Raw genomic sequence first — 27,091 nt, 5'->3', positions numbered from 1 at the left:
TAGATGCAAGAATGGTTCACTATTTACAAAAAAAATAAAATATAAATCAGTGTGATACACCACATTAACAAAATGAAGGATAAAAATCTTTAAATCATCTCAGTAGATGCAGAGAAAGCATCTGACACAATTCAACATCCTGTAAGACCAGCAGCAAGAAAAGAACACCCACTCACCACTTTTATTCTACACAGTACTGGAAGTCCTACCCAGAGCAATTAGTCAAGAAAAAGACATAAAAGTACCCAAGTTGGAAAGAAGTAAAGCTGTCTATATTTGTAGATGACATGATAATATATACAGAAAACACTAAAAACTATCAAAAAATTGTTAGAATAAATGAATTCAGTGAAGTTGCAGGATACAAAATAAATATACTACCCAAAGCAATCTACAGATTCAATTCAATCCCCATTAAAATTCCATCAAAAAGGCATTATTCAAAGAAATATCAACAAACAATCCTAAAATCTGTATGAAACCGAAAAAGACCCCAAATATCTAAAGTAATCTTCAGAAAAAAGAAGGAAGCTGGAAGCATCACATTATCTCATTACAAACTACAGTAATAAAAACAATGTGGTACTGGTACAGAAATGGACACATAGATCAAGGAACAGACCAGATAGTCCAGGAATAAGTCCATGCATATATAGCAAATTAATTTGTGACAAAGAAGCCAAGAATATACAATGGGGAAAGGATAGTATCTGTATAAATGGTGCTGGGAAAACTGGACAGATAGAAAACGATGAAACTGTATCACTATCTTATACCATACACAAAAATCAACTCTACATGGATGAAAGACTTAAATTTATGATCTGAAACCATAAATCTTCCAGAAGAAAACAGAGGGCTAAGGCACCTGACATCAAGTTGGCAATAAATTTTTGGATATGACATAAAAGCAAGGGCACTGAAATCAAATATAAGCAACTAAAAAGCTTCTGCACAGCAGTGTAAACTATCAATAAAATGAAAAGGCAGCCTACAGAATGGGAGAAAATATTTGCAAATCATGTATGTGAATGCCTGAGATAAAGAAAGAACTCCTATAACTCAAACCCAAACAATCCAAATTAAAAATCGGCAGAGAAACTGAACACATTTTTCCAAAGAACACATACAAATAGGCAAAGGGTATGTGAAAAGGTGCTCAACATCACTAGTCACCAGGGAAATGCAAATCGAAACCACAATGAGATATTACATCATACTTGTCTGAATGGCTAGTATCAAAACAAAACAAAACAAACCCAAGAGATAACAAGTATTGGTGTGGGTGTGCAGATAGGGAACCCTTGTCCACTGTTGGTGGAATGTAAATTGCACAGCCACTATGGAAAACAGTATGGAGGTTCCTCAAAAATTAAAAACAGAAATACCACATGATCGTGCAACACCAGTTTGGGGTATATACTCAAAAGGAATTAATACAGGATATCAAAAAGATACATGTATTCCCAAGTTCAGTGATGGCATTATTTCCAACAGCCAAGATAAGCAAAAAACCAAAGTGTTTATCAATAGATAAATGTATAAAGAAGATATGGTATCTATATACATACAATGAATATTATTCAGCCATGAGAAAGGACGTCTTGCTATTTGTGACAACATGAAAAGACCCTGAGAGCATTATGTTAAGTGAAATAAAACAGAGAAAGACAAATAGTTCATGGAATCATTTTATATGTACAGTTAAAAAAAAAAAGTCAAATTCATAAAAACAGCAGGTAGAAAAGGGTTTGCTGGGCAGTGAGGGAAAGAGAGGTTAGTAAAACAGTAAAACCTTTTAGCTAAAAGACAATAAGGTTTGAAGACATAATGCATAACATGTTGACTACAGTTGGTAATACTGTATTATATGACTGAAATTTGCTAGGAGAGTAGAACATAAATGTTCTTACCAAAAAAAATAGAAATAAATTTTTAAAAATTTAAGTTTGTGTTTGAACATTTATAAATTATTTCTCCTATAGTAATCTGATAATCATCATATTCATAATCCCTACATCCAATGTCTTCTAAATAAGATGCTTTTTATTCAAACTGGTCAGCATTTGGTCATATTTTCCTTTATAAACTACAAGGATGGGGAAAATAAGTCATAAATTCACTTTTTCATTGATGTGTTTTATGTACTTTTATACGTTTACTTACTTTAATAAGTAATGCTTCATTTGTAGCTTCAATTACTTCATTCCTGTCTTGGACTTGTTGATGCAAGTTGCTTACGGTATCCTGAGCTTCTTCTAATTCCAGTTTTGCCTTCTCTAACTGTTCATTTAGTTGCTGAACAGAAGTCTTTTGAGAGTCAGCAGAAATCTTCCACTTTGCATGGTTCTCTTGATGTGAAATCATCTACACAGCCCCAAAATTGAAAAAGAAAAGAATTAAGTAGGGTGGAGTTGGTTTCAAATTCTAATACTTTCCACTTCCACTTATACTAAAGTAAATTCTGTTTATAGGAACAAACATCTGATTTCTCAACAAATACCCCATGAGAGGAAAAAAGGGGGAGAAGAAACCTATAGTCTTAAATTTACCTAAGAACAGTGAACCAAAGACCATGGTCTGTTTTTTGATCCTGATTTGAACCAATTAACTATATAGACATTTTTGAGACAACTGGGAAAATCTGAACAATGAGCGGGTATTTGATAATATTAACGGATGATTGTCAATTTTTAGGTGTGATAATAGTATTGTGGCTAGGTTTCTTAAAAATAGACCTTATCTTTTAGAGACACCTATTGAAATGTTTATTGATGAAATAATGATGTCTGAGATTTGCTTCAAAAGAGAATGAGATGTGGAGGAAAGGGAGTGAGGTTAAAGATACAGTGATCATATTTCCCAGTTTGCTTAGGACTGACTGAGTTTTATGCTTGGTGTCCTGGTGTAGTTGCACCCCTTTTCATTCTCAAAAGTGTTCCCTTTTAAAAAGAAATGGTCAATATACTTATAGATGAAATCGCATTAGCCACAAGTTGATAATTGCTAAAGTTGAATAATAAATATAGGAGGATTTATACCATTCTTTCAAAATTTTCCAAAATAAAAACTTTAAAAAAATCTAATTCTTATCAAAAATATCAGGGGTTTTGCAATTAAATGATTTTGTGACAATTCTGAAACCTGTAATATTTTAAATGCTGTTAAAAATTATTGATCCTTTATACTGGTACTTTAATGACATACTCCTTCATTTTTATAATCAAACAACATATATGCTTTAAAAATAAATCTCTGTCAAGTGTCAAAGAGAATAAAAACATTACAAATTCTTATTTTTATATCATACGTATAAAACATTAGTAGCAAATATTAAATAGCAATAGTAGAACCAATTTTTACAATTCATTTTTTGTATTCCCTGCTTATAATTAATTTCAGAGGGCTTACAAAACTTAAAGTAAAAAACTGGATAATAAATAAAAGTAGAACAGAGACCACATAATAAAAGTGTAAAGAGTAGTTGCTGGTAAACAGTTGAGCTGGACTAGTTATTACCGAAGGTCACTTAGTTGAGTAACTAATATTTATTAAATAATTATGCTGAATCCAACAGGATTCCATTTGTCTCTAAAGACCAAGGGTTGGAATCCCTTAGCCTGGGACTAGATTCAGTTTGCAAATGTGTTTTGTTTGGCAGACACCATGTTTTTAAAGAGATCTGAATCTAAACCCTTTAAGCAAGACGTGGCGACTTCAAGCTCCACCAATCCCTCACAAAGATGGTCCCAAACTCCTCTGAAAGGAGTTTAATATGAATGTATTTGTAATCCTTGTTATATAGAAAAATGCTTTACTAGAACTCCGTAAGTTATTTAGGTCTAAAATACACATTTTGTATATCCTCAAATGTAGTTTTTAAATAGACAAGAAATGCTATTCTAATTGATAACAGTGCTCATTTGTATAAAGGTTCAGGACATACTAGTAGATAAAAAGTATGAGGTTCTAATTTTGCCTTTCTAATTTACTATCACAACAAATGTTGGACATTGCAAAGCATTACAGATTCATATCACATGAAACTGCTTATGTTGTTTACTAAGTATCTCCAGTTTGCTTTTTCCAGTTAGTTTTGGCAAGTGCTATATTATAACTGATTATGATGAAGATGATGATGAGACAGGCTCTGGTCTAAGAACTTTAACTATATTCATTTAATCCTCAACACAGTTCTATGAGGTACATTACATTATTATACCCATTTCAGAGAGGTTAATTGCTCAAGGTCACGTAAGTGCTAAGTGATGAGCTAAGATTTGGAACCAGGCTGCCTGGCTAAAGAACTTAAGCTCTTAACTCCACAGTGTATGTGAAGTTATATTAAGCTACCAGAAATGAAGACCACAATGAATTATTCTATAATGAATACTCAGAAGTTAGACTTCTACTTTTGTTCAGATAGGTCAACCCACTTTAGCAGACAATACTAGAACGAATTACATCTTCTTTACCTCCAGATGATAAGCTTCTTTGAGAGAGTCTACTTCTGCTGACAATTTCTTGATTTCTGCTTGCATTCTTGCTTCTAAATGAGCTTCACGTACTTGAGAAGCCCCTAATTCTTCAGCTAAATGGTTTCCATGAGCTTCCTTAAAAATGACATATTAAGGAAAAGTTATTTAACTTGTTTATTTGGTTATTAAAACTAAACCAATAGTGTGTACCTGTGGAAGTACTTCACTCTTTTATAATACTATATAAACACTCAGATACAAAGTTAACTTATTAAATGGTATACTTTAAAATCTAGACATTTAAGAGACTATAAATGGGACTGTATTAGTGTATTGTTTATCATAATGTAATAGAAGTTCACTAACCAGTGTATTCTGTAAAGCAAATTAATAACCACAGCATGCTGAACTTTGGCAGGTAACAGTTTACTCTAAGGTCTGCCTATGCATTTTGTTCACCAGATGCACTGTTTGCTTATCAAGAGTCAGTTGTGTACTTATCCAAACCTATTTATGCTAGTTTTGCTTAGGATTCTAATTATGCAATTTTAATATATATTATGTATGAACACTGAGGAAATACACAAGCAAAAAGAAAGTTTTTATTTAAAAGAAAGTTCTATGCTTTGAGACAGGTCAATGAATGAGTCACAAACATTTTTTACCCAATTAGAAGCAGTCAAAATAGTTGTAAAATATTATGGGAAACTCCACGTAAAATATGAGATGTTATACTCTAACTGCTTTACAAATGTCTTTTAATTCTTCTTCTCCTTTAAAGAAACCAAAATTGGAAACAATAGATGATCAAATAGGAATATGGTTAATGAAAAATGGCTAGGTGGAATTCTAAGCAAAGACCCTGCCCACACATAAAAAAAAAAAGATTTTGTCCTAACTTAAAAGATCTACAATATCTAAAAGAATATATATTTAGAGTTCTGAGTTGAAGTATTTTAAACTGTCAATTTAACAAATCAAAACTACAATGAGATATCACCTCACACCTGTCAAAATGGCTAAAACCGACAACACAGGAAACAACAGATGTTCGGGAGGATACAGAGTAAAGGGAAACCCTCTTGTACTGTTGATGGGAATGCAAACTGGTACAGCCACTCTGGAAAACAGTATGGAGGTTCCTTAAAAAGTTAAAAATAGAACTACCCTATGATCCAGCAATTGCACTACTAGGTATTTATCCAAAGGATAAAAAAATATTTCAAAAAAAATTTTTTAATGTTTATATTTGAGAGAGAGAGAGTGAGCGAGCACAAGAGGCAGAGTGGCAGAGAGAGGGAGACACAGAGCCTGATGCAGGGCTCAAATCCAACAACAGTGAGATCATGACTTGAGCCAAAGTCGGATGCTCAACCGACTGAGCCACCCAGGAGCCCCTAAAAATATTAATTCAAATGGATACATGCATCCTGATGTTTATAGCAGCATTATCAACAATAGGTAAATTATGGGAAGAGCCCAAATGTCCATCAACTGATGAACTGATTAAAAAAGAAGCGGCATATCGGGTGCCTGCGTGGCTCAGTCATTTAAGCATCTGACTCTTGGTTTTGGCTCAAGTCATGATTTCACAGTTTGTGGGTTCGAGCCCCACATCAGGCTTTGCACCGGCCATGTGGAGCCTGCTTGGGATTTTCTCCCTCTCTCTTTGCCCCTCCCCTGCTCTGTCTCTGTCTCTCTCAAATTAAGTAAATAAAAACTTTTAAAAAAGTGGTGGTACACACACACACACACACACAGTGGAATATTACTCAGCCATCAGAAAGAATGAAATCTTGCCACTTGCAGTGATGTGGATGGAGCTAGAAAGCATCATGCTAAGTAAGTCACAGAAAGACAAACACCATATGATTTCACTCAAATGTGGAATTTAAATAATAAACAAATACGGGAGGGAAAAAAGAGAAGCAAACCAAGAAACAGACTCTTAACTATAGACAAGAAACTGATGGCTACCAGAGGGAAGGTAGGCAGGGGAATGGGTGAAAAAGGTGATGGGGATGAAGGAGGGCACTTGTGATGAGCACTGGGTGTTCTATGTAAGTGATGAATCACTAAATTCTACACCTGAGACTAATATTACACTGTATGTTAACTAGCTGGAATTAAAAAAAACAAAAAAAAACAAAAAAAAACCTTGAAAAATAAAATAAAATAAAAACTTGAAAAGAAACTGTCATTTTAAATAATTCCCCACTTTCATTCACTTTTTTGATTAACTGAGCTTACCTTATCACATCAAATCAATTGTACTATAGATACTACAGATAAAGACAAAGATGAGATAAAAGTAGAGAGCTCCCCTTTTCCTAGGAGACTCCCAAATGCCCAACATATTCTAATAAAAATTCCTTATATATTCTTTATTAGTCCAACCAGAAATGTGAATAAAAACATTAAGTTTACCAAAATTAAATGTAAAGACACTTTAATGTAATGCCTGTATTAGTAACCATAATAAAAAGCATAAAACAGGAACATTACTGAAATACCAATAAACACATTTTTCTCAAAGTCTAAGTAATTAACCCAAGCATAACAATCCAAGTATTAAAAAAATTTTTTTTTTAATGTTTGTTTATTTTTGAGAGAGAGACAGAGTGAGAGTGGGGGAGGGGCGAGAGAGAGGAAGACACAGAATCCGAAGCAGGCTCCAGGCTCTGAGCTGTCAGCACAGAGTCCATTGCAGGGCTCAAACTCACCTACTGTGAGATCATGACCTGAGCTGAAGTTGGACACTTAACTGAATGAGCTACCCAGGCGCCCTCCAAGTATTTTTAAGCAAAGTTATTAACCTTCTACCAAATACAATTTATATTATAGTTCTTGTTATTAAAAGCACTTTCTCTCCATAAGGATTCTGAACTATAGGTTTCATAACAGTTATAAATTTAGATTGTCAGTTTCACTTATAAGAGTGGCTACAAATGTAAAAATTTTACTCAAAAAAGATTAGCTTTATTATTATCTTTTCAAATGATAGCTTAAACTCACTTGAAAATCTAAAAATACTTTGTAACTCAATTTATTGAAAACTAGTTTGGCTAAAACTCAGTTCTGAATCCTAGTTATATTACAAAGCTATGCTAAATATAACATTTTCCTTAAAATATTAGTAAAATACACATAAAATTTATCACTTTAACCAGTTTTAAGTGTCAAATTCAGTAGCATTAAGTACATTCAGTGTGTGCAACACAGTTACTATAATCTACAACTTAAAAAAAAGTAAATGTTAAAATTTTTTAAGATTTTTAGTAAGGTAAAATTATTTAGAATAGGGATTACTTTTTCTTTAGAGAGTTGCTTTACTTCCTCCAATTCACTTGAGAGCCTTTCTACTTCTCTCTGTGCTTGGACTTGTTGACGACGAGCCTCCACCAATTCTGTATGAGAATTCTGCATCTGCTCCCGAGTTAACCTCAATTCTTGCTCCAAATCTATGGCATCCTTGTACTGAGTTGCAATATACTGTTCCTGCTCTTTCATAACCTGAAATACACAAGATATTTGTAGCTTTCAAAATGAAATGATACAGATAACCTATTTCTTACTCTGATTTCTCTTTTAATAAGTGATTTCCCCATCCCAACTTGATCTCTATAAAATTTAACACACAATGAATATCAGTTTCTATGAAATTGATACTTAGAAAATGTTTTTCTTCCTTTTTCTTTTTTTAAAAAATTGTTTATTTATATATTTTTGAGAGAGACAGAGATAGCGCGAGTGGGGGAGAGGCAGATAGAGAGGGAGAGAGAGAATCCCAAGCAGACTCCACATCAGCCTGACAATGGGGGGCTTAAACCCACGAAACCATGAGATCATGACCTGAGCCGAATCTAAGAGTCGGATGCTTAACTGACTTAGCCACCCAGGTGCCTCTTCCTTTTTAATTATAAGAAAATGACAAAATACTATTAATAAATCTGGGATAAATGGTATATTTTGCATGACTAATATGTAAGCTGTATAATCCTTAATCATTATGAATATAACATGGCAGAATACGCAATAATATAAAGAAAAAAAAGAAACTAATATGTGATATCCATTTCACAGATGGAGAATATATTGGCATGAATAACCAAAACCCACCATTAATCCATATGGGTTAAGGTCTTTTCTGTAAAAGTATCTGTCTGCAGACAGATAAACACAATGAAGATCTATATATGAAGTTTTAAAGTTGAGTATACTATTTAAAGGCAAAAAAAAGTAACACCCATGAGAGCTCTTAGAAGCAAATTCAGTTTTGGGATGCCTGGGTGGCTTAGTCAGCTGAGTGTCTGACTTTGACTCAGGTCGTGATTTCATGGTTGGTGAGTTTGAGCCCTGCACCAAACTTGCTGCTGTCAGCACAGAGTCCACTTTGGATCCTCTGTCCCCCTCACTCTCCACCCCTCTCCCATTCATGCGCACGCTCTTTCTCTCAAAAATAAACAAACATTTAAAAAACAAACAAATAAATTAAAAGAAGCAAATTCACTTTTTAAAAAGGCAAGTGGGTGGAATTCACCATTCAGCACACATCGAACTTCACCTGGCAACGAACTCAATGTGTTTAGTCTCAATAATGTACAATTATTATCTGTTCATTCATTCGCTGGATGGAGTTCCTCAAGGATAAATGAGTGTATCTTGATATCTGTATCTCCAGCTCTACTACACAGTAGGTTCTCAATAAATATTTGTTGACCAAGTGAACACATACTGTGAATTCATTATGTGAGAGATACTATGACAATGCCTATAGGCAATATAAATAGGATGATGCCCTTGCCTATAATTGGAACATCAGAATAAATATTTAAAAAAGATCAAAGAAACTAGTATCTGACACAAATAATTAGCTCCAAAATACTTATGGCACAGCTTCTATATATTAAAACCAACCAGTTTAAAACATAAAGATTTATATCGCTCTTCAGATAATATTAGTATGTTTCTTAGGAAGAGATAATTTGCTTACACTTTCCATTTCTTTCATCTTTTGTTGTGTTCGTTCATTTTCTTTTTTCAGTTGACTTATCTCCTGTTCATTTTGTAGTGTTATAAACTCTTTTTCTCGAAGCTGTTCTTTGGCATTTTGCAATTTTTCATTCAAACTTTCTATCTGAATTTTAAAAAGAGTAATGTTAATGTAACTAAGGAAAAATAATTTTTACTTTATTTATTTAAAAAAAAAATTTTTTTTAACTCTTATTTATTTTTGAGACAGAGAGAGACAGAGCATGAATGGGGGAGGGTCAGAGAGAGAGGGAGACACAGAATCTGAAACAGGCTCCAGGCTCTGAGCCGTCAGCACAGAGCCTGACGCGGGGCTTGAACTCACGAACCGCGAGATCATGACCTGAGCCGAAGTCGGACGCTTAACCGACTGAGCCACTCAGGCGCCCCCAGGAAAAATAATTTTGAAATCATAATTGCAATCCAAGTAAGTCAAGCTTTAAACACATAAATCCAAAGTAGCCAATATAAAAATGTGTTTTTCTTAATGCCATTATAACTTAGACATTAACATCAGGATTCTTGTGCTTAATAAGAAGCTTCTTTGTATACCTGAAACACACAAGAGATGGAAGTCTCAATCACATTTGTGTAAGAAAGGAAAATTAGGGTACATTAAAGCAACAAGTGTTATATGGTCTTACAAATAGTTTTATAGGTAATATGTTTAAGAGGTAAAAAACTCTAGTTAGTGAAAATAAAATCCCCTTCCCACTGTGTTCCTTCCTTAAAGGTAACCAAAGAAGAGAATTACTTGCAAATCCTTCCAGAGATATTTTATACATATTCAAACACACACACATGAGGATAAATACGTGGACATACTGATACGAGAAAACCTGTATTTGAAATAACATTAAGAGGGTCATCGGGCTAGGGAGTGAGGAAAATGAGGAAATGTTGGTCGAAGTGTACAAGATTTCAGTCATGCAGGATGAGTAAGTTCTGTAAATCTAATGTACAGCACAGTGATTATAATTAGTAATACTGTATTTGTATACTTGAAATTTGCCAAGAGAATAGATATTGAGCATTCCCAACAAAATAAATAATTATAATAACTGAGGTGATGGACATGTTAATTATTACACAGAGTATATGTATAGGAAAACATGTTGTATACCTCAAATATATGCAATTTTTGTCATATGTCAATAAAGCTGGGGAAAAAGTTAAAATGAGAAAAATGAATTAAAGTAGTATGTACAAAATAATTAAAATTATGTAGTATTTTTATTGTATGTATTCTACTTAAAAGCCACATTATGTGAATAACAGATGCTTACAGTTATGGAGTTATTTTTTAAAACAATTTAAAATATGTAATTTTAACTAATTTACCTGTTTGTTGCATTCTTTAAGTTCCAATTCTGATTTCTCAAGAGTACCCTCTAATTTAATTATTTTCTGCTCCATTTCTCCCCTGTGCTCACGAATAGTCATATCCAAATGTGTAACCTAAATACAAAAGTAGCCTGCATCAATAATTTATTTGTTTTTATTGCTAAGTAGCATTCTATGGTATTCCATGGTGGTACCATCATTTATTTAACCATTCACTTACTGATGGGCATTTCAATTATTTTCTATTTTGGGCTGTTACTAATAAAGGCACTGTGAACATTTGTGTATATAGGTTTTTTGTGAACACATGTTTTCATTTCTCTGAGACAAATGCCTAAGAATGTAACTGTTGGGTTGTAAGGTAAGAACATGTTTAGTACTGTAAAAAAACCTGCTATCTAGACTCTATCCAGAGAGGCTGTACCATTTTACATTATAACCAGCAATGAATAAGTGATCCAGTTTCTCTTCATTGTCACCAGCTTGGTGTTATCCCTACTTTTTATTTTAGCCATTTGGCAAAGAGTGTGGAGATATCACATTGTGATTTCAACAAAATGAACATCAATGTCTTTTCATGTCTTTGGCTTATTGTTTTTAAAATTTTTATGCTTATTTATTTCTTTTTTGAGAGAGGGAGGGGCAGAGAGAATCCCAAGCAGGTTCTGCACTGTCAGTGCAGAGACAGATGCAGGGCTCAGACTCATGAAACCTGAGATCATGAGCTGAGCTGAAACCAAGAGTCGGACATTCAACTGACACCACCCAGGCACCGCAGGCTTATTTTTTAAAATTGGATTGTTTACTTTTTTACCACTGAGCTTTGAGATGAGAGTATATATCCTATGTATGAGTCCTTTGTCAGATATGCGATTTACAAATATTTTTTTCCTGTCTATTCCTTATCACCCTCTTAACAAGGTCTTCTGCAGAATAAATTTTTAATTTTGAAAAAAAAACATTAAACTATTACTCAATTATTCTAATGTGAAAAACTGTGTGCTTGGAATGTGTTTTAAAATTGTTTACATGGGGCGCCTGGGTGGCTCAGTCGGTTAAGCGTCTGACTTCCGCTCAGGTCATGATCTCACGGTCCGTGAGTTCGAGCCCCGCGTCGTGCTCTGTGCTGACAGCTCAGAGCCTGGAGCCTGCTTCAGATTCTGTGTCTCCCTCTCTCTCTGACCCTCCCCCGTTCATGCTCTGTCTCTCCCTGTCTCAAAAATAAATAAACATTAAAAAAAAAATTAAAAAAAAAATTGTTTACAGTGGCGGGGGGGCACGTGGATGGTTCAGTTCATTAAGCAACCAACTTGGGCTCAGGTCACGATCTCATGGTTTGTGAGATCGTGCCACACATCAGGCTTTTTGCTGATGGCTCAAAGCCTGGAGCCTGCTTCAGATTCTGTGTCTCCCACTCTCTTTATCCCTCCCCTGCTCATGCTCTCTCTCTCTCAAAATTAAATAAACATTAAAAAAATTTTTTTAACTCTTTATAGTGGGTGTAACTGAAACATAAACTCAGCTCAAATTATTTAAAAAAAAATTTTTTTTAACGTTTATTTATTTTTGAGACAGAGAGAAACAGAGCATGAATGGGGGAGGGTCAGAGAGAGAGGGAGACACAGAATCTGAAACAGGCTCCAGGCTCCGAGCTGTCAGCACAGAGCCCGACGCGGGGCTTGAACTCACGGACCGGCGAGACCATGACCTGAGCTGAAGTCGGATGCCTAACCGACTGAGCCACCCAAGCGCCCCAATCACATTTTTTTTAAAAATGAGAAAAATATTCATTGCTTATGAATACCGAATCTTGAGTTTCATATATATTATACAAACTTAAAAAAATTCAACTATGTTCATAAATGACAAATAAAATGATTTAGACTTCATTTTATGCGAGATAAAAGCTGCTAAATACAACATAACAAAAATTGTGGAATGCAGCAAAAGAAGTGCTTGGAGGAAAATGTAGAGCACTGAGTGCATATATTAGAAAAGAAGAAAGATCTAAAATCAATCATTTAAGTTTCCAATTTGGGAAACTAGGAAAAGCAGAGCAAATTAAATCCAAAGTAAGCAGAAGAAAAGAAATAATAAAAATTAAAGCAGACATCAGTAAAATTAGAATTAGGAAATCAACAGAGAAAATCAACAAAACCAAAAGCTGAGTTGTGAAAAGATCAATAAAATCAATATGCCTCCAGCCAGGATAACTAAGAAAAAAAGAAAGATGACACAAATTACTAATATCACAAATGAAAGAGAACACATTACTGTAACTCTCATGGACATTAAAAGGATAATAAGGAATATTACAACAACTCTCTGACCACAAATTTAATAAAAATAGATGAAACAGACCAATTACTTGGAAGACAGAATCTACCAAAACTCAAACAAGAAGAGATAATCTGAATAAGCCTATATCTATTAAAGAAATTAATGATTAATAACTTTCCCATACAGAAAGCAGCAGGTCCTGGTGGGTTCACTGGTGAATTCTACTGAACATCTAAGAAAGAAATTATACCAATTTTCTGCAGTCCGATTCAGAAGACAGAAGCAGAGGAAATAATTCTGAACTCATTCTATGAGGCCAGTATTACCCTAATACCCAAACCAGACAAAGACATTTTAACACACATTCAACACATGGTAAAAACCCTCAGTGAACTAGAAATGAAGGAAAATTTCATTAACTTAATAAAGAATATTTACAGAAAAACAACAGCTAGAATCATACTTAATGGTGAGAAATTCAAAGCCTTCCCACTAAGATCAGATACAAGGCGAGGATATTCATTCTCACTAATGCTTTTCACTATTGTTCTAGCAGTCCTAGCTAATGCAGTAAGATAAGAAAAAGAAATAAAAGATTTATATATATTAGCAAGGAATATAAAACTGTGTTTGTTTATAGATGACATAATCATCTAGGGAGAAAATCTGAAAGATTTGACAAAAAAATTCCTAGAACCAATAAGTGATTATAGCAGAGTTGTAGGATATAAGGAATACACAAAAGTCAATCACTTTCCTATTTGCTAGCAATGAACAAGAGGAATGTGAAACTAAAAACATAATATGATTTACATTAACACCCCCAAAAATAAAATACTTAGGTATAAATCTAGCAAAATATATACAAGGTCTATTAAGAGAAAACTACAAAACTCCAATGAAAGAAATCAAAGAATTAAATAAATAGACAGTCCATGTTCATGGATAGGAAGACTCAATATTGTCAAGATTCAAGATGTCAGTTCTTCGCAACTAAATCTATATATTCAGGGCAATTCCAATAAAAATTCTACCAAGTTATTTTGAAGATACTGACAAACTGATTCTAAAGCTTACATGGAGAGTAAACAGATCCCAAATATCCAACATAATATCAAAGAAGAACAAAGCTGGAAGACTGACATTACCTGACTTCACGACACTATAAATAAACAGTCTGTGGTACTAGCAAAAAAACAAGTGAATAGATAATCATACAGAATAAAGTCCAGAAACTAACTCACATAAATATGTTAACTGATCTTTGACAAAGGAGCAAAGCCAATACAATGGAGAAAAGATAGTCTTTTCAACAAATGGTGCTGGAATAACTGGACAACCACATGGAAAAAATAAATAAATCTAGACCACACCATTCACAAAAATTAATTCAAAATGGATCACAGACCTAAATGTAATCTGCAAAACTATAAAAATTCTAAAAGATAACATAGGGAAAAACCTAGATGACCTTGGGTTTGGTGATGATTTTTAATATATGAAATCAATGGCACAATTCATGAAAGAAGCAATTAATCAGCTGGACTTCACTAAAATTTAAAAGTTCTGCTCTGTGAAAACCAATGCAAAAGATTGTGAACAAAAGCCACAATTATCAAGGACTAATATTCAAAATATACAAAGAACTCTTAAAATTCAACAATAAGAGAACTCAATTAAAAAATGGGACAAAGACCATAACAGACACCTCACCAAAGAAGATATACAAATAGAAAATAAGCACAGGAAAATATCCTCTACATCATACGTCATCTGAGAAATGTAAATTAATAAGGAGATACCACCACACACCTATTAGAATGGCCAAAATCCAAAACACTGACACAAAATGCTAGCAACAGGAATTGACGTTCATTGCTGATAACAATGCAAAATGGTACAAGCCACTTTGGAGCACAGTTTGGAAGTGTCTTATAAAACTAAACACACTCACCATATGGTCCATCAATCACACCCCTTGGTAATTACCAAAAGGAGTTGAAAACTTATGTCCATACAAAAACCTGCACACAGATGTTTATGGCAGCTTTATTTGTAATTGTCAAAACTTGAAAGCAACCAAGATGTCTTTCAGTAGGAAAGACATTCAGTGAATGGATAAGTAAACTATAGTACATATCTAGACAATGGAATATTATTCAGTGCTAAAAGCAGTGAGCTATCAAGCAATGAAAAGCTGTGGAGGAACCTTAAATAAATATTACTAAGTGAAAGAAGCCAATATGAAAAGACTATGTACTCTATGATTTCAACTATATGACTGGAAAAGGCAAAATGATGGAGACAATAAAAAGATCAGTGGCTGCTAGGGTCAGGGGAAGAGTAGGAAAGATGACTAGAGCACAGAGGATTTTTAGGGCAGTGAAAATACGCTGGATGATACCATAATGATGGATACATGTCATTAAACATTTGTACAAACCCATAGAATGTACAACACCAATAGTGAACTCTAATATAAATTATGGAGCTTGGGTAATTATAACGTGTATGTTCACCAACTATAACAAATGTACCATTCAGGTGGGAAATGTTGATAATGGGGAAGGCTGTGAATTTATGGAAGCAAGGGATATATGGGAAATCTCTGTGCCTTCTGCTCAATTTTCATTGTGAACCTGTAACTGTTCTAAGAAACAAAGTCTTAAAAAAAGATGTTAAATAATGCCCTTTGAATATTTTTGTTTCTCCAACAAACACTAGCTGAGCAAGTAACTCCTTTAATCACATGTTCTTCTGATATGCAGCAATGTAAGAGATCAAAAGGTTTGGATACTAAGCTAATCCTCATTCTCAAAAAACTACTTCTATAAAAAAAGCAAGATGAAGAAAGAAAGATGACATTTTCTAATTTTAAAAATATTAATGTGCATAGAAAAACATATATGCTTAAAAATGTCTATTTTACCAAAAAGTGGTGACCTCTGAAACCCTGTGTGATTGTACTGTAACAGAAAATTTCATCAAATATAATTAAGAAAACCAACTTGAGCTGCTCTTTGCTTTAGTTCCCAATTTCTCTCCTTAAGTGCCTGGTCCATTTCAAGGAGTTCTTGCTTTTTATCTTCAATCTCCATCTTGCATTCTCTGCAATTTATCAAAGGAAAAAGATCAAAGCAAATAGTAGGAATATTATAGTTTTAAAAAATTAAGTCAATTGGGTTAACATTTCCTCTAAGTGACAAGTAATAAAATATATGCAATTATTTCTGATTGAAAGGGCTCAAATTAAAGAAATAATGTATAAAGAAAATGATTGATATCAATACAATTACTTTTAATAGAGTATTCTCAAAAGGCAAAAGTTAACTAAAATACTACTATTGTAGACAATTGAAGCTAAATGTTAAAGTACTCCCAGGGTGCAAGACTGAATCAGTATTAAGAATTTTAAAAATATGTCCATATTTTTCATTTATAGATCAAGGGAGCATTTGAAAGTCTTTTCTATATAATAGCTGTGGGTTTATTACAATTGAATGAGGCATTTATCTTGTGGTTGGTATCTCTGATATCCACAACTCAGTTCAGAAATACTTTTAATAAATTCTACCTCTCCTAAAACCTTATTTCTAATTTTATATTATAAATACTTACTACTGATACAACTTTAAGACTGCTACCACTCAGATTGGAGAATGCGAAGAATTTCTTTTTAATTTTTTTTAACATTTATTTATTTTTGAGAGAGAGAGAGAGAGAGAGCGAGCAGGGGAGGGGCAGAGAGAGAGGGAGACAGAGAAACCGAAGCAGGCTCTAGGCTCTGTCAGCACAGAGCCCAATGCAGGGCTTGAACTCACAAACCCTGAGATCATGACCCAAGCCAAAGTTGGAGGCCCAACTGACTGAGCCACCCAGGTGCCCCAAAGAATTTTAATCTGGAACTCTATGTTCTGATATGACAAAAGCTAAAAATGTTGATCTTGAAAATCATCATATGGTTTTCCAGTCTTAAATATAAACAATATTGAATAAAAGTACTGATTTTAAAAGCAGATTCAAAACTTCTTTAATGAGCCATTTACTATTCTCTTAAAAGTCTCAAGAGTTATGAAATATAAGGCTACATTAAGTTATTATGAAATAAATTCTAAAGATAATGCTGTTGTGTAAGTGAATAGGTGAGCTTCCAAAAATTCAGCTATTAGTTAAAATTTAAGATTTCATGGGGCACATGGGTGGCTTAGTTGGTTAAGCGTCCAACTCTTGGTTTCAGCTCAGGTCATGATCTCATGATTTGTGGGTTCGAGCCCTGTGTTGGGCTCTGCACGGACAGAGTGCAGCCTGCTTGTGTTTCTGTGTCTCCCTCTTTCTCTGCCTCTCTCCTGCCTGTACACATACTCACACTCTCTCTCTCCCTCTCAAAATAAATAAATAAAACTTAAAAAAAAAAAAAAAAAGAGATTTCATTTTTACTTTTTTAATTCATTTATTCATGTTACCATTTAGCAAATATTTACTGGAAGCTTCCTATGTATCAAGGCTCTATGTACGGTGAATTTAATAGTCAACAAGGTAGATGTCCTTCATCACATGGAGTATACATACTAATAGGTCAGGAAAGAAGACAGAGTATAAATAATGAACAACAAGAAAAATGTAAAGTGCTATGTCAGAGCACTAAATACAGTGATGTGATAGTGACTGGGTGGCTACTTGAGAGTAAGTGGTCAGAGAAGGGCCCTCTGAGGTAATGTGAAGGGCAAGAAGTTGGCCATTCAACCATTATTTCAGGCCAAAGAAACAGCTACAGCAAAGTCATAAGGTAGGAAATATGTACCGTTTTAAGTACAACAAGAAGGCCAGGAGCAAGGGGAACAGTATGAAATGAGGCCAGAGAAATAGGCAAGAACCTTATCATGTAGGGCTTTGTATTCCATGATAAGGAGCTTGGATTTTTTTGTTTAAACTGTTGTAAAATACATATAAGATTTACCATTTTAAAATACAGCATCCCTTCTTGATAAAAACCCTCAAGAAAGCAGGGATAGGGGATCACACCTCAAGATCATAAAAGCCATATGTGAAAGATCCGCTGCTAATATCATCCTCAATGGGCAAAAGCTGAGAGTTTTCCCCCTAAGGTCAGGAACAGGACAGGGATGTCCATTCTCACCACTGTTATTCAACGTAGTATCGGAAGTCTTAGCCTCAGCAATCAGACAATACAAAGATATAAAAGGCATCCAAACTGGCCAGGAGGAGGTCAAACTTTCACTCTTTGCAGATGACATGATACTCTTTATGGAAAACCGAAAAGATGCCACCAAAAAACTGCTAGAACTGATCCACGAACTCAGCAAAGTGGTAAGATATAAAATCAATGTACAGTAATCGGTTACATTCCTATATACCAATAATTAATGAAGTAACAAAAAGAGAAATCAAGGAATTGATCCCATTTATAACCGCACCAAAAAGTATAAAATACCTAGGAATAAACATAAGCAAAGAGGTTAAAAATCTATTCACTGAAAACTATAGAAAGCTTATGAAAGAAATTGAAGAAGACACAAAAAAATGAAAAAATATTCCATGCTCATGGATTGGAAGAACAAACATTGTTAAAATGTCGATACTACCCAAAGCAATCTAGTTATTAAATGCAATCCCTATCAAAATAACACCAGCATTCTTCACAGAGCGAGAACAAACAGCCCTAAAATTTATATGGAACCAGAAAAGACCCCGAATAGCCAAAGCAATCTTGAAAAAGAAAACCAAAGCTGGAGGCATCACAATCTCGGACTTCAAGACGTATTACAAAGCTGTAATCATCAAGACAGTTTGGTACTGGCACAAAACCAGACAGTCAGATCAATGGAACAGAACAGAGAACCCAGAAATGGACCCACAAACATAGGGCCAACTAATCTTTAACAAAGCAGGAAAGAATATCCAGTGGAATAAAGACAGTCTCTTCAGCAAGTGGTGCTGGGAAAACTGGACAGCGACATGCAGAAAAATGAACCTGGACCACTTTCTTACACCATACACAAAAATAAACTCAAAATGGATGAAAGACCTAAATGTAAGACAGGAAGCCATCAAAATCCTCAAGAAGAAAGCAGGCAAAAACTTCTTTGACCTTGGACGCAGCAACTTCTTACTCAATACGTCTCCGGAGGCAAGGGAGACAAAAGCAAAGATGAACTATTGGGACCTCATCAAAATAAAAAGCTTCTGCACAGTGAAGGAAACAATCAGCAAAACTAAAAGGCAACCGAATGAATGGGAGAAGATATTTGCAAACGACATATCAGATAAAGGATTAGCATCCAAAATCTATAAAGAACTTCTCTAACTCAACACCCAAAAAACAAATAATCCAGTAAAGAAATGGGCAAAAGACATGAATAGACACTTCTTCAAAGAAGACATCTAGATGGCTAACCGACACATGAAAAATCCTCATATCACTCATCATCAGGGAAATACAAATCAAAACCACGAGACAGCACCTCACACCTGTCAGAATGGCTAAAATTAACAACTCAGGCAACAACAGATATTGGCGAGGATGCTGAAAAAGAGCATCTCTTTTGCACTGCTGATGGGAATGCAAAGTGGTGCAGCCACTCTGGAAAACACTATGGAGGCTCCTCAAAAAATTAAAAATAGAACTACCCTACGACCCAGCAATTGCACTACTAGGTCTTTACCCAAGGGATTCAGGTGTGCTGTTTCAAAGGGGAACATGCACCCTAATGTTTATAGTAGTACTATCGACAATAGCCAAAGCATAGAAAGAGCCCAACTGCCCATCAACAGATGAATGGATAAAGAAGATGTGGTATATGTATACAATGGAGTATTACTTGGCAATCAAAAAGAATGAAATCTTGCCATTTGCAGCTACGTGGATGGAACTAGAGGGTATTATGCCAAGCAAAATTAGAGAAAGACAAATATCATATGACTTCACTCATATGAGGACTTTAAGATACCAAACAGATGAACATAAGGGAAGGGAAGCAAAAATAATATAAAAACAGGGAGGGGGACAAAACATAAAAGAGTCTTAAATATAGAGAACAAACAGAGGGTTGCTGGAGGGGTTGTGGGAGGGGGGATGGGCTAAGTGGGTAAGGGGTATTAAGGAATCTACTCCTGAAATCATTGTTGCACTATATGCTAAGTAACTGGGATGTAAATTAAACAATAAATAAATTAATTTAAAAAAAGATTTACTATTTTAGCCACTTTAAAGCGTATAGTTCAGTTATACTAAGTAAATTCACAATGTTGTGTAACCATCACCACTGTCTATTTCCAGTACTTGTTCATCACTCCAAATGCAAATCTAATACTCATCTGCAGTTACTTACCAGTGTCCCACCCCTAGTTCTAACAACCATTAATCGGCTTTCTATCCTTAGGGATTTTCTAATTCTGGATATTCCATATAAATGGAATCAGACAACATGTGTCTGCTTTATTTCAAGGTTCAAGATGAACCTGTTTTCAAGGTTCACCTCTGTTGTAACACACATCAGTACTTTATTCCCTTTCATGGCTGAATAATATTCCCTATATGGATATATCTATCACATTACTCATCCATTCAACTACTGAAGGATATTTGGGTTATTTCCACTTAGCAGCTATTGTGAATAGAGCTTCTATGAACATTGGTGCACAATTATTTTGAACATCTGTTTTTAATTCTTTTGGGGTATAACTAGGAGTGGGATTAATGATTTATATGGTAATTCTACGTTCAACTTATTGTGGAATTGCCAAATTGTTCTCCGCAGGCACTGTACCATTTTAGTTTCCAACAGCAATGTATGAGGTTCCAATTTCTCTAAATACTTGCTAACACTTATTATTTTCAGTTTTGTTTTGTTTTTGTTTGTTTTTATCATGGTCATTAGAGTGGGTGTGAAGCAGCATCTCACTGTAGTTTTGATTTACATTTCCCAAGGAGCATGGATTTTATTCTGAATATGTTGGGAAGCCATTAGAAATATTTAAATAGGGAAAGCAATTTAGTTGAGAAGCAATATAATCTGATTTATGTTTTAAATAATAAACTTAAATCCATTTGTATTGTTTTAAATCATAAACTTAAATGGATTGGGGAGTGTCAGGAATTTAAGCTGGGAGACCATCAGGGAAGCCACAGCAACAGACCAGGTGAGAGATGATAGTTTGTGCTAAGGTGGTAATAGAAAAGAGGCCAAGAAATCAATGGATTTCAAAATATGTTTTAGAAATAAAGTTGACATGAATTCCTAATAGACTGGATGGGGAAAAAAACAGAGGCAAAGAGAGAGGAATAATCTTATAGATTTCTTACTTGAGCAATTGCATGATTCTTAGATGGAAGGTGAACAGAGTTATGAAGAAAAAAAGAGTTCTGTTTTGGCCAAGTTTACGATGCCCCTTAAAAAAACATTTGAGTGGAGGTAACAAGTCATAGATATTTGAGTCTAGAGTTTAGGGAAGAGATCATCACTAGGGTTTGGAAGTCTGACACACAGTATTTAAAGCTGTATGAAATTTCCTAAGAGTGATTTTGTGGATGGAAAAGAAAAGGGGGCCCTGCACTGAGTAACAGGATACATCTAAGTTCCTAGGTCATCTTGCTGCTCTCTATCCTGTCATCCCACTTTTCACAATGTGGTTTGTAATTCCATTTTCCTTTCCAGAATCTATTTCCCACACCTTGGTTCTGGTTTGGTTCTCCACTCCCACTCACCATAGATGTGTGCTGGAACAGTATTTTATGCTACTACTGTTAATCCAAGAACTCAGATTTTAGAGTTGGTCAGACTTGTGTTTAACACCCTTTTCTGGACCTCATTATCCAGACTGTATTTTACTTAATTCTCCCAAGCCTCAGTTTTCTCAAGTGCAAATAGGTGGTAATATGTGTATAATAAGTTTGTTGTAAAGAAATGAGTAAAGTCATAAAAGAAGTCCCTTGCATGATTCTGGCACAAAATAAGGGCTTAATACAAATAAAACATTGTTTTGTTTTTCTTTAATTTTTTTTTAACGTTTATTTATTTTTGAGATAGGGAGAGAGACAGAGCGTGAGCAGGGGAGGGGCAGAGAGACAGAGATGAAGACACAGAATCTGAAGCAGGCTCCAGGCTCTGAGCTGTTAAGCACAGAGTCCAACGTGGGGCTTGAACTCACGAGCTATGAGATCATGACTTGAACTGAAGTTGGATGCTTAACCAACTGAGCCACCCAGGTGCCCCCAAAGAAAATATTGTTATTAATATTATTTTGCTACTAACCACTGCTGTACACTGGTCCAATAATTTTTTACCACTATTTAATATAGGAGAGGGTCAGAATAAAATGGTCCAAAGACCAAGGATGGAAATACTAGTCAAGAGGAATGGCTGAATTACTTAGATGGAGCATGGGACAGGCTGAATAGGATGAGCCAAGGGCAGGTGAGAATTTTAGACATTTATAATTAAACAAACTTTACTGTATGACACAAGGAGTTAGAGTAACAAAGTAAAACACTTGTAATTGTGCTATCATTTCTTACTATTTAACTCACCTAAGTTCAGCTGTGAGATCCTTTATAGTAGTGTATTTCTCCTCTAATGATAATTGAGCCTTCTGTAGTACATCTCTCAATTCCTGAAGTTGTCTTAAAGTGCTTTTTAATTCTCCATGAGCATTTTGTAGTTCAGACTCTAATGCTTCCCGTTTCTGCAAAGCCTCTGTTAGTTCAGTTTCAGTGTGGTGCTGTAATTTTTCTAACTCCTTCACTGTTAAGAGGAAAGACGAATTTTAGAACTATATATAAGCCATTTGTTATAAAAATTTGTAAATAATTACAATTAAGAATATACAATTTTATTCATCTACAAGAGGCAGAATACTGACCACTCATTGTTCCTTCCAGTCCCACTATCCCAAATTTTCACTTTATTCCACTTCTTTAAATATAAACATACAGGCAGCTAAGCTCAGCTAACCTGTTGCTTACCAGAATTTGTCTTCTTATCTAGTTCTGTCTTTGTCTGTTCTAAGATCATGTCTAACTGAGAGAGGTGCATTGCTTTATTTTCTCCATCTCGTTTTAGGTGCATTATTTCTTTTTCCATTTTAGATAGATCTTCTTTGTACTGATCCATCTCAAGTTTTACTTGCCTAATTAAAAACAAAAAATGAAACAAGTAATAAATGATCATTTGGAAAGCTGAATAACTGAAACCAATTGACTTGTCTCTGACTGAACAAAATCTTCAAGTTATATAAGGACAAATATCAGCAAAACACCTATCTAGTCACAATCTTAGGTCACATATTATTAAAAATGCTCCAACTAGAAATGTGTAATTCTGCCCCAGTTATGTACCACTAAATATGACTGTATTACCTGGTACTATTTAGCAAGACAAGGCTTCTTTCCAATCTAACTACAGTTAGCTTGTGTAAAGCTCTGTATATGCTGAGAACCTCCATGGATAGGTGTCTCATTCACCTGGAATTTTTGTTACTGCAACACAGAAAATAAGGAAGCCAACCCATCAAAATATTCACCATAATGACCATATTAGTCATAGGAGAACCAAGTCAGTCACTTTTATTCAGAGTTTTATTATTTTATGTTATCTTTTTTAAGGACTAGAGATTCTCAGACTAGTACAACATTCTTGCTTTACAGATGAGGAAACTGGAAGCTGAGTGAATTGTCTGGGATAAGACAAATAGTTATTAATAGTGAGAGAATCAGGTTTACTAACTTTCCGTCAGTCCTGAGCTTATTCCAACATGGAAGCTCCTCTACCTACAGACAAATCAACATAGTGAGAAAAAGTTTTAAGTCCATATTTTGCTCATTCCAAAATGATATTCACTCATTAAAAAACTGTTAATGCCGTCCTCAATGGTGGGCAGAACTGACGCTCCTTTAATCAACATTTTTTGTTGGGTGTTTCTTTAGGTCTTTGATATTTTGTAAATTGAGTTTGCAAACAAGAACATTTCTTTTGTAAATGCAACTTAGACAAATTTGGATTTGTTCAAAGGGTTTTTAGTCTGATGTCTGTGAGTAAACTTAAGGAAAACTATAAAACTCCTGAAACAATATGTAAAATTACATATACATATGTTTATCTGTATATAGAAAATAATTCATAGCTTTATCATATCCTCAAATATGTCCATGGTCCAAAAAGTTAAGGAGCTGATTAGATAAGTGCATAATTACCCGTTTTCATATCTAAAATTTCAGGTAAGTGATATTTAGCTCAACTAATTCATTTCTTATATTAGAGGAGATATAAAACATAATTAGAAAATAATAATTGAAAGAGGTTGGCATATAGTACCAACAGTGAGAGCTTGTCAGCAAAGAAGTTGGGGGAAAATTATATTAAAAAATACAAGAACTCAGGGCACCTGGGTGGCTCAGTCAGTTGAGTGACCGACTGCAGCTTAGGTCATGATCTCACGGTTTGAGTTCGAGCCCTGCGTCTGGCTCTGTGCTGACAGCTCAGAGCCTGGAACCTGCTTCGGATTCTGTGTCTCCCTCTCTCTCTGCCCCTCCCCAACTCACGCTCTGTCTCTCTCTGTCTCAGAAATAAACATTAAAAAAAAAAATACAAGAACCCAAAAAGCACAGTAGTCTATAGACATTTAATAAGAAACAGAACTCTATATTCTTCAAGATTTTGTTGAGGTGCTACTATATTTCAGCATGGTATAATAATTGATGTAGGCAACAATAACCCTGAGATACCCAGAGAAGTTAAAAATGACAAGAAAATATATATTTTGGAAAATTTCTACCAAAAAGTGTTTTTTGTTTTGTTTTAAAGTTTCAGTACTTGGTGAAGATAAATTCCACTCCTATTTATTTATCAACACCTACTCATTCTTCCTTGATGCTAGGTGAATGAAGGATTAGTATAATATAATAAATATTTAAGGGTTAAAAATTTTTAATTATAGGGGTGCCTGAGTGGCTCAGTCAGTTAAGCATCCAACTTTGGCTCAGCTCATGATCTCACAGTCTGTGAGTTCGAGCACCACATCAGGCTGTCTGCATGCAGCCTGCTTAGGATCTTGTGTCCCCCACTCAGTCTGCCCCTCCCCTGCTTGTGCTCTCTCACTCTTTCTCTCTCAAATATAAAAACATTAAAAATTTTTAATTATAAATAATCCAATACTAAAAAGTTTTCTCTTTCAAAATTTTACAACAGGCTTTAAATCCACCAGTTTTTCCAGAAATACTTCACCTTCTTGATTGAAAGCAATCAAGTCTGAGACTGGAAATAGACTTTGTATATTAAAGTTCTATAAATTGTAGCTCCAGAAGTGAAAGAAACAAGTGGTACCAGAGAAAACAAAACCCGAAACCCTTCTCTTCCATGAGAAGAAGATATCATGGAGCTAGGGTATTTCTTTCTTATGAAGTTTAATCATTTTGCTCATAAGCTTCCTATGAGTATTTAGGATTTACTTTTCTTACTAAATGTGCCTATTAGCTATAATCAAGAGGTTTTGTCTAAAAGCCAAAGGGTGAGGGTAAGAATAGGAACAAGAAATTGCTTCAATTTTCTCATTGAAAGAGAAAGCAAGATCATCAGTGAGGGCAGGGATTGGTAAGGGGTTGTTGAGAATTTTGAAAGAAAATGACTAAGTGTCTTCTACAAAGTCAGTAATGTTTTGATTGCTAGGCAGCATGTCCCTTGAAATTATGAATTTAAAGTAAGATTGGTCAGCGTGCTTATATTTTTCTCCAGTTTCTGTAAAGATGCAAGCATGGAGTAGTGTGAGTTGGAACAACTTAACGGTATATAGACAAAGGAGTGAGAGGTAAGAGTTGCAAGCAGATGCAAATCATTGATTCTAATGACCTAACTTGAATTTAAGCTGGGTAGAGAAAGGAGAGGACATCAGGGAATGAGACAGTGGTGGAACTAATGAATTAGAGATCTTGTGTAGATCAAAGAATCATTGAATTTGGGGTATTAAAGGGAATGAGGTGATAATATAGGTATAGATGCCTAATATCCCGATCATGGAAAAACTGCAGATAATGGAAATGACAAGATCTAGAGTAAATCATGTGAGGGAGTGGCTGAGGTATGATAGAGCTCAAGATCATTAGAGGAGAGGAATTTTGCTCAAGATCATTAGAGGAGAGGAATTTTTAAAATGAGATGCTAATGTGTCAGAAGGATCAGCTAATAGATATTGAAATCATCAAGAATAATGACACAATTGGTGTTGGAGGGAGCAACAATACATCAGGTGGCCTGTAGGTGTCAGCGACAGTGAGGGATAATATCTTGTCTGGTGACCAGAGGTTTACAGAGTTGGTATACACTATTCCATATCTCAACCCTGTGGTATAGGAACTGTAGGAACTATTGGAACTTTAGAGGGTTGCAGGACAAGAAACAAGGTCCTCAGGGAAGAGGCATATTTCTGTTAAAGCAAAGAAATGGGAAATACAGAGAATGTTTTTCAGGAAGGACTGTGAGTTTCAGAGGACAAGTAGAAGTCTCTCAGAAATTGGGATAAGTTGAGAGAAGGAAACAGTATACATGGTGAAGTTTTGGGAATTAGTATGAGATGACTGTTGAGCTGGAAATACACAGCTTCTTGTGGTGTGTAGCATAAGCAAGGATAAAGTTATGATGTAACTATTCAAGTAGACGCTGGTGGTGAGGCTATTTTGTGAATAGACACCAATCAATGGAAGAAAGTAAGTCTGAAACTGTGATCTTAGTCTTAAACAAAGGGCAATTCTCTTGACCCTGCTGAGAGAGTTGACATCTAGAAAAGCAAGTTGCAGGGCGCCTGGGTGGCTCAGTCAGTTGAGTGTCTGACTTCAGCTCAGGTCATGATCTCGCAGTCTGTGAGTTCGAGCCCCGTGTTGGGCTCTGTGCTGACAGCTTGGAGCCTGGAGCCTGCTTCTGATTCCGTGTCTCCCTCTCTCTCTGCCCCAC

General features: G+C 34.9%; 1 protein-coding gene across 8 annotated transcripts in view; it reads right to left on the bottom strand.

Moving 5' to 3' along the window:
• Positions 1–27,091, bottom strand: part of CCDC18 (coiled-coil domain containing 18) — a 108,240-nt gene that overhangs the window by 17,381 nt on the left and 63,768 nt on the right. For all 8 annotated transcript variants that reach the window (XM_042997906.1, XM_007073414.3, XM_042997909.1 and 5 more), the window contains 8 exons: positions 23,116–23,279; positions 22,681–22,894; positions 16,142–16,241; positions 10,851–10,967; positions 9,472–9,615; positions 7,788–7,991; positions 4,476–4,613; positions 2,167–2,367 (listed from right to left, as the gene is read on the bottom strand). In XM_042997906.1, coding sequence (XP_042853840.1) covers positions 2,167–2,367; positions 4,476–4,613; positions 7,788–7,991; positions 9,472–9,615; positions 10,851–10,967; positions 16,142–16,241; positions 22,681–22,894; positions 23,116–23,279 — 1,282 coding nt within the window. The remainder of the gene's footprint in view (positions 1–2,166; positions 2,368–4,475; positions 4,614–7,787; positions 7,992–9,471; positions 9,616–10,850; positions 10,968–16,141; positions 16,242–22,680; positions 22,895–23,115; positions 23,280–27,091) is intronic.

The sequence above is a fragment of the Panthera tigris genome, chromosome C1 (genome assembly GCF_018350195.1).
Source record: "Panthera tigris isolate Pti1 chromosome C1, P.tigris_Pti1_mat1.1, whole genome shotgun sequence".
NCBI lineage: Eukaryota > Metazoa > Chordata > Mammalia > Carnivora > Felidae > Panthera > Panthera tigris.
This window is presented reverse-complemented; position numbering and strand designations above follow the sequence as displayed.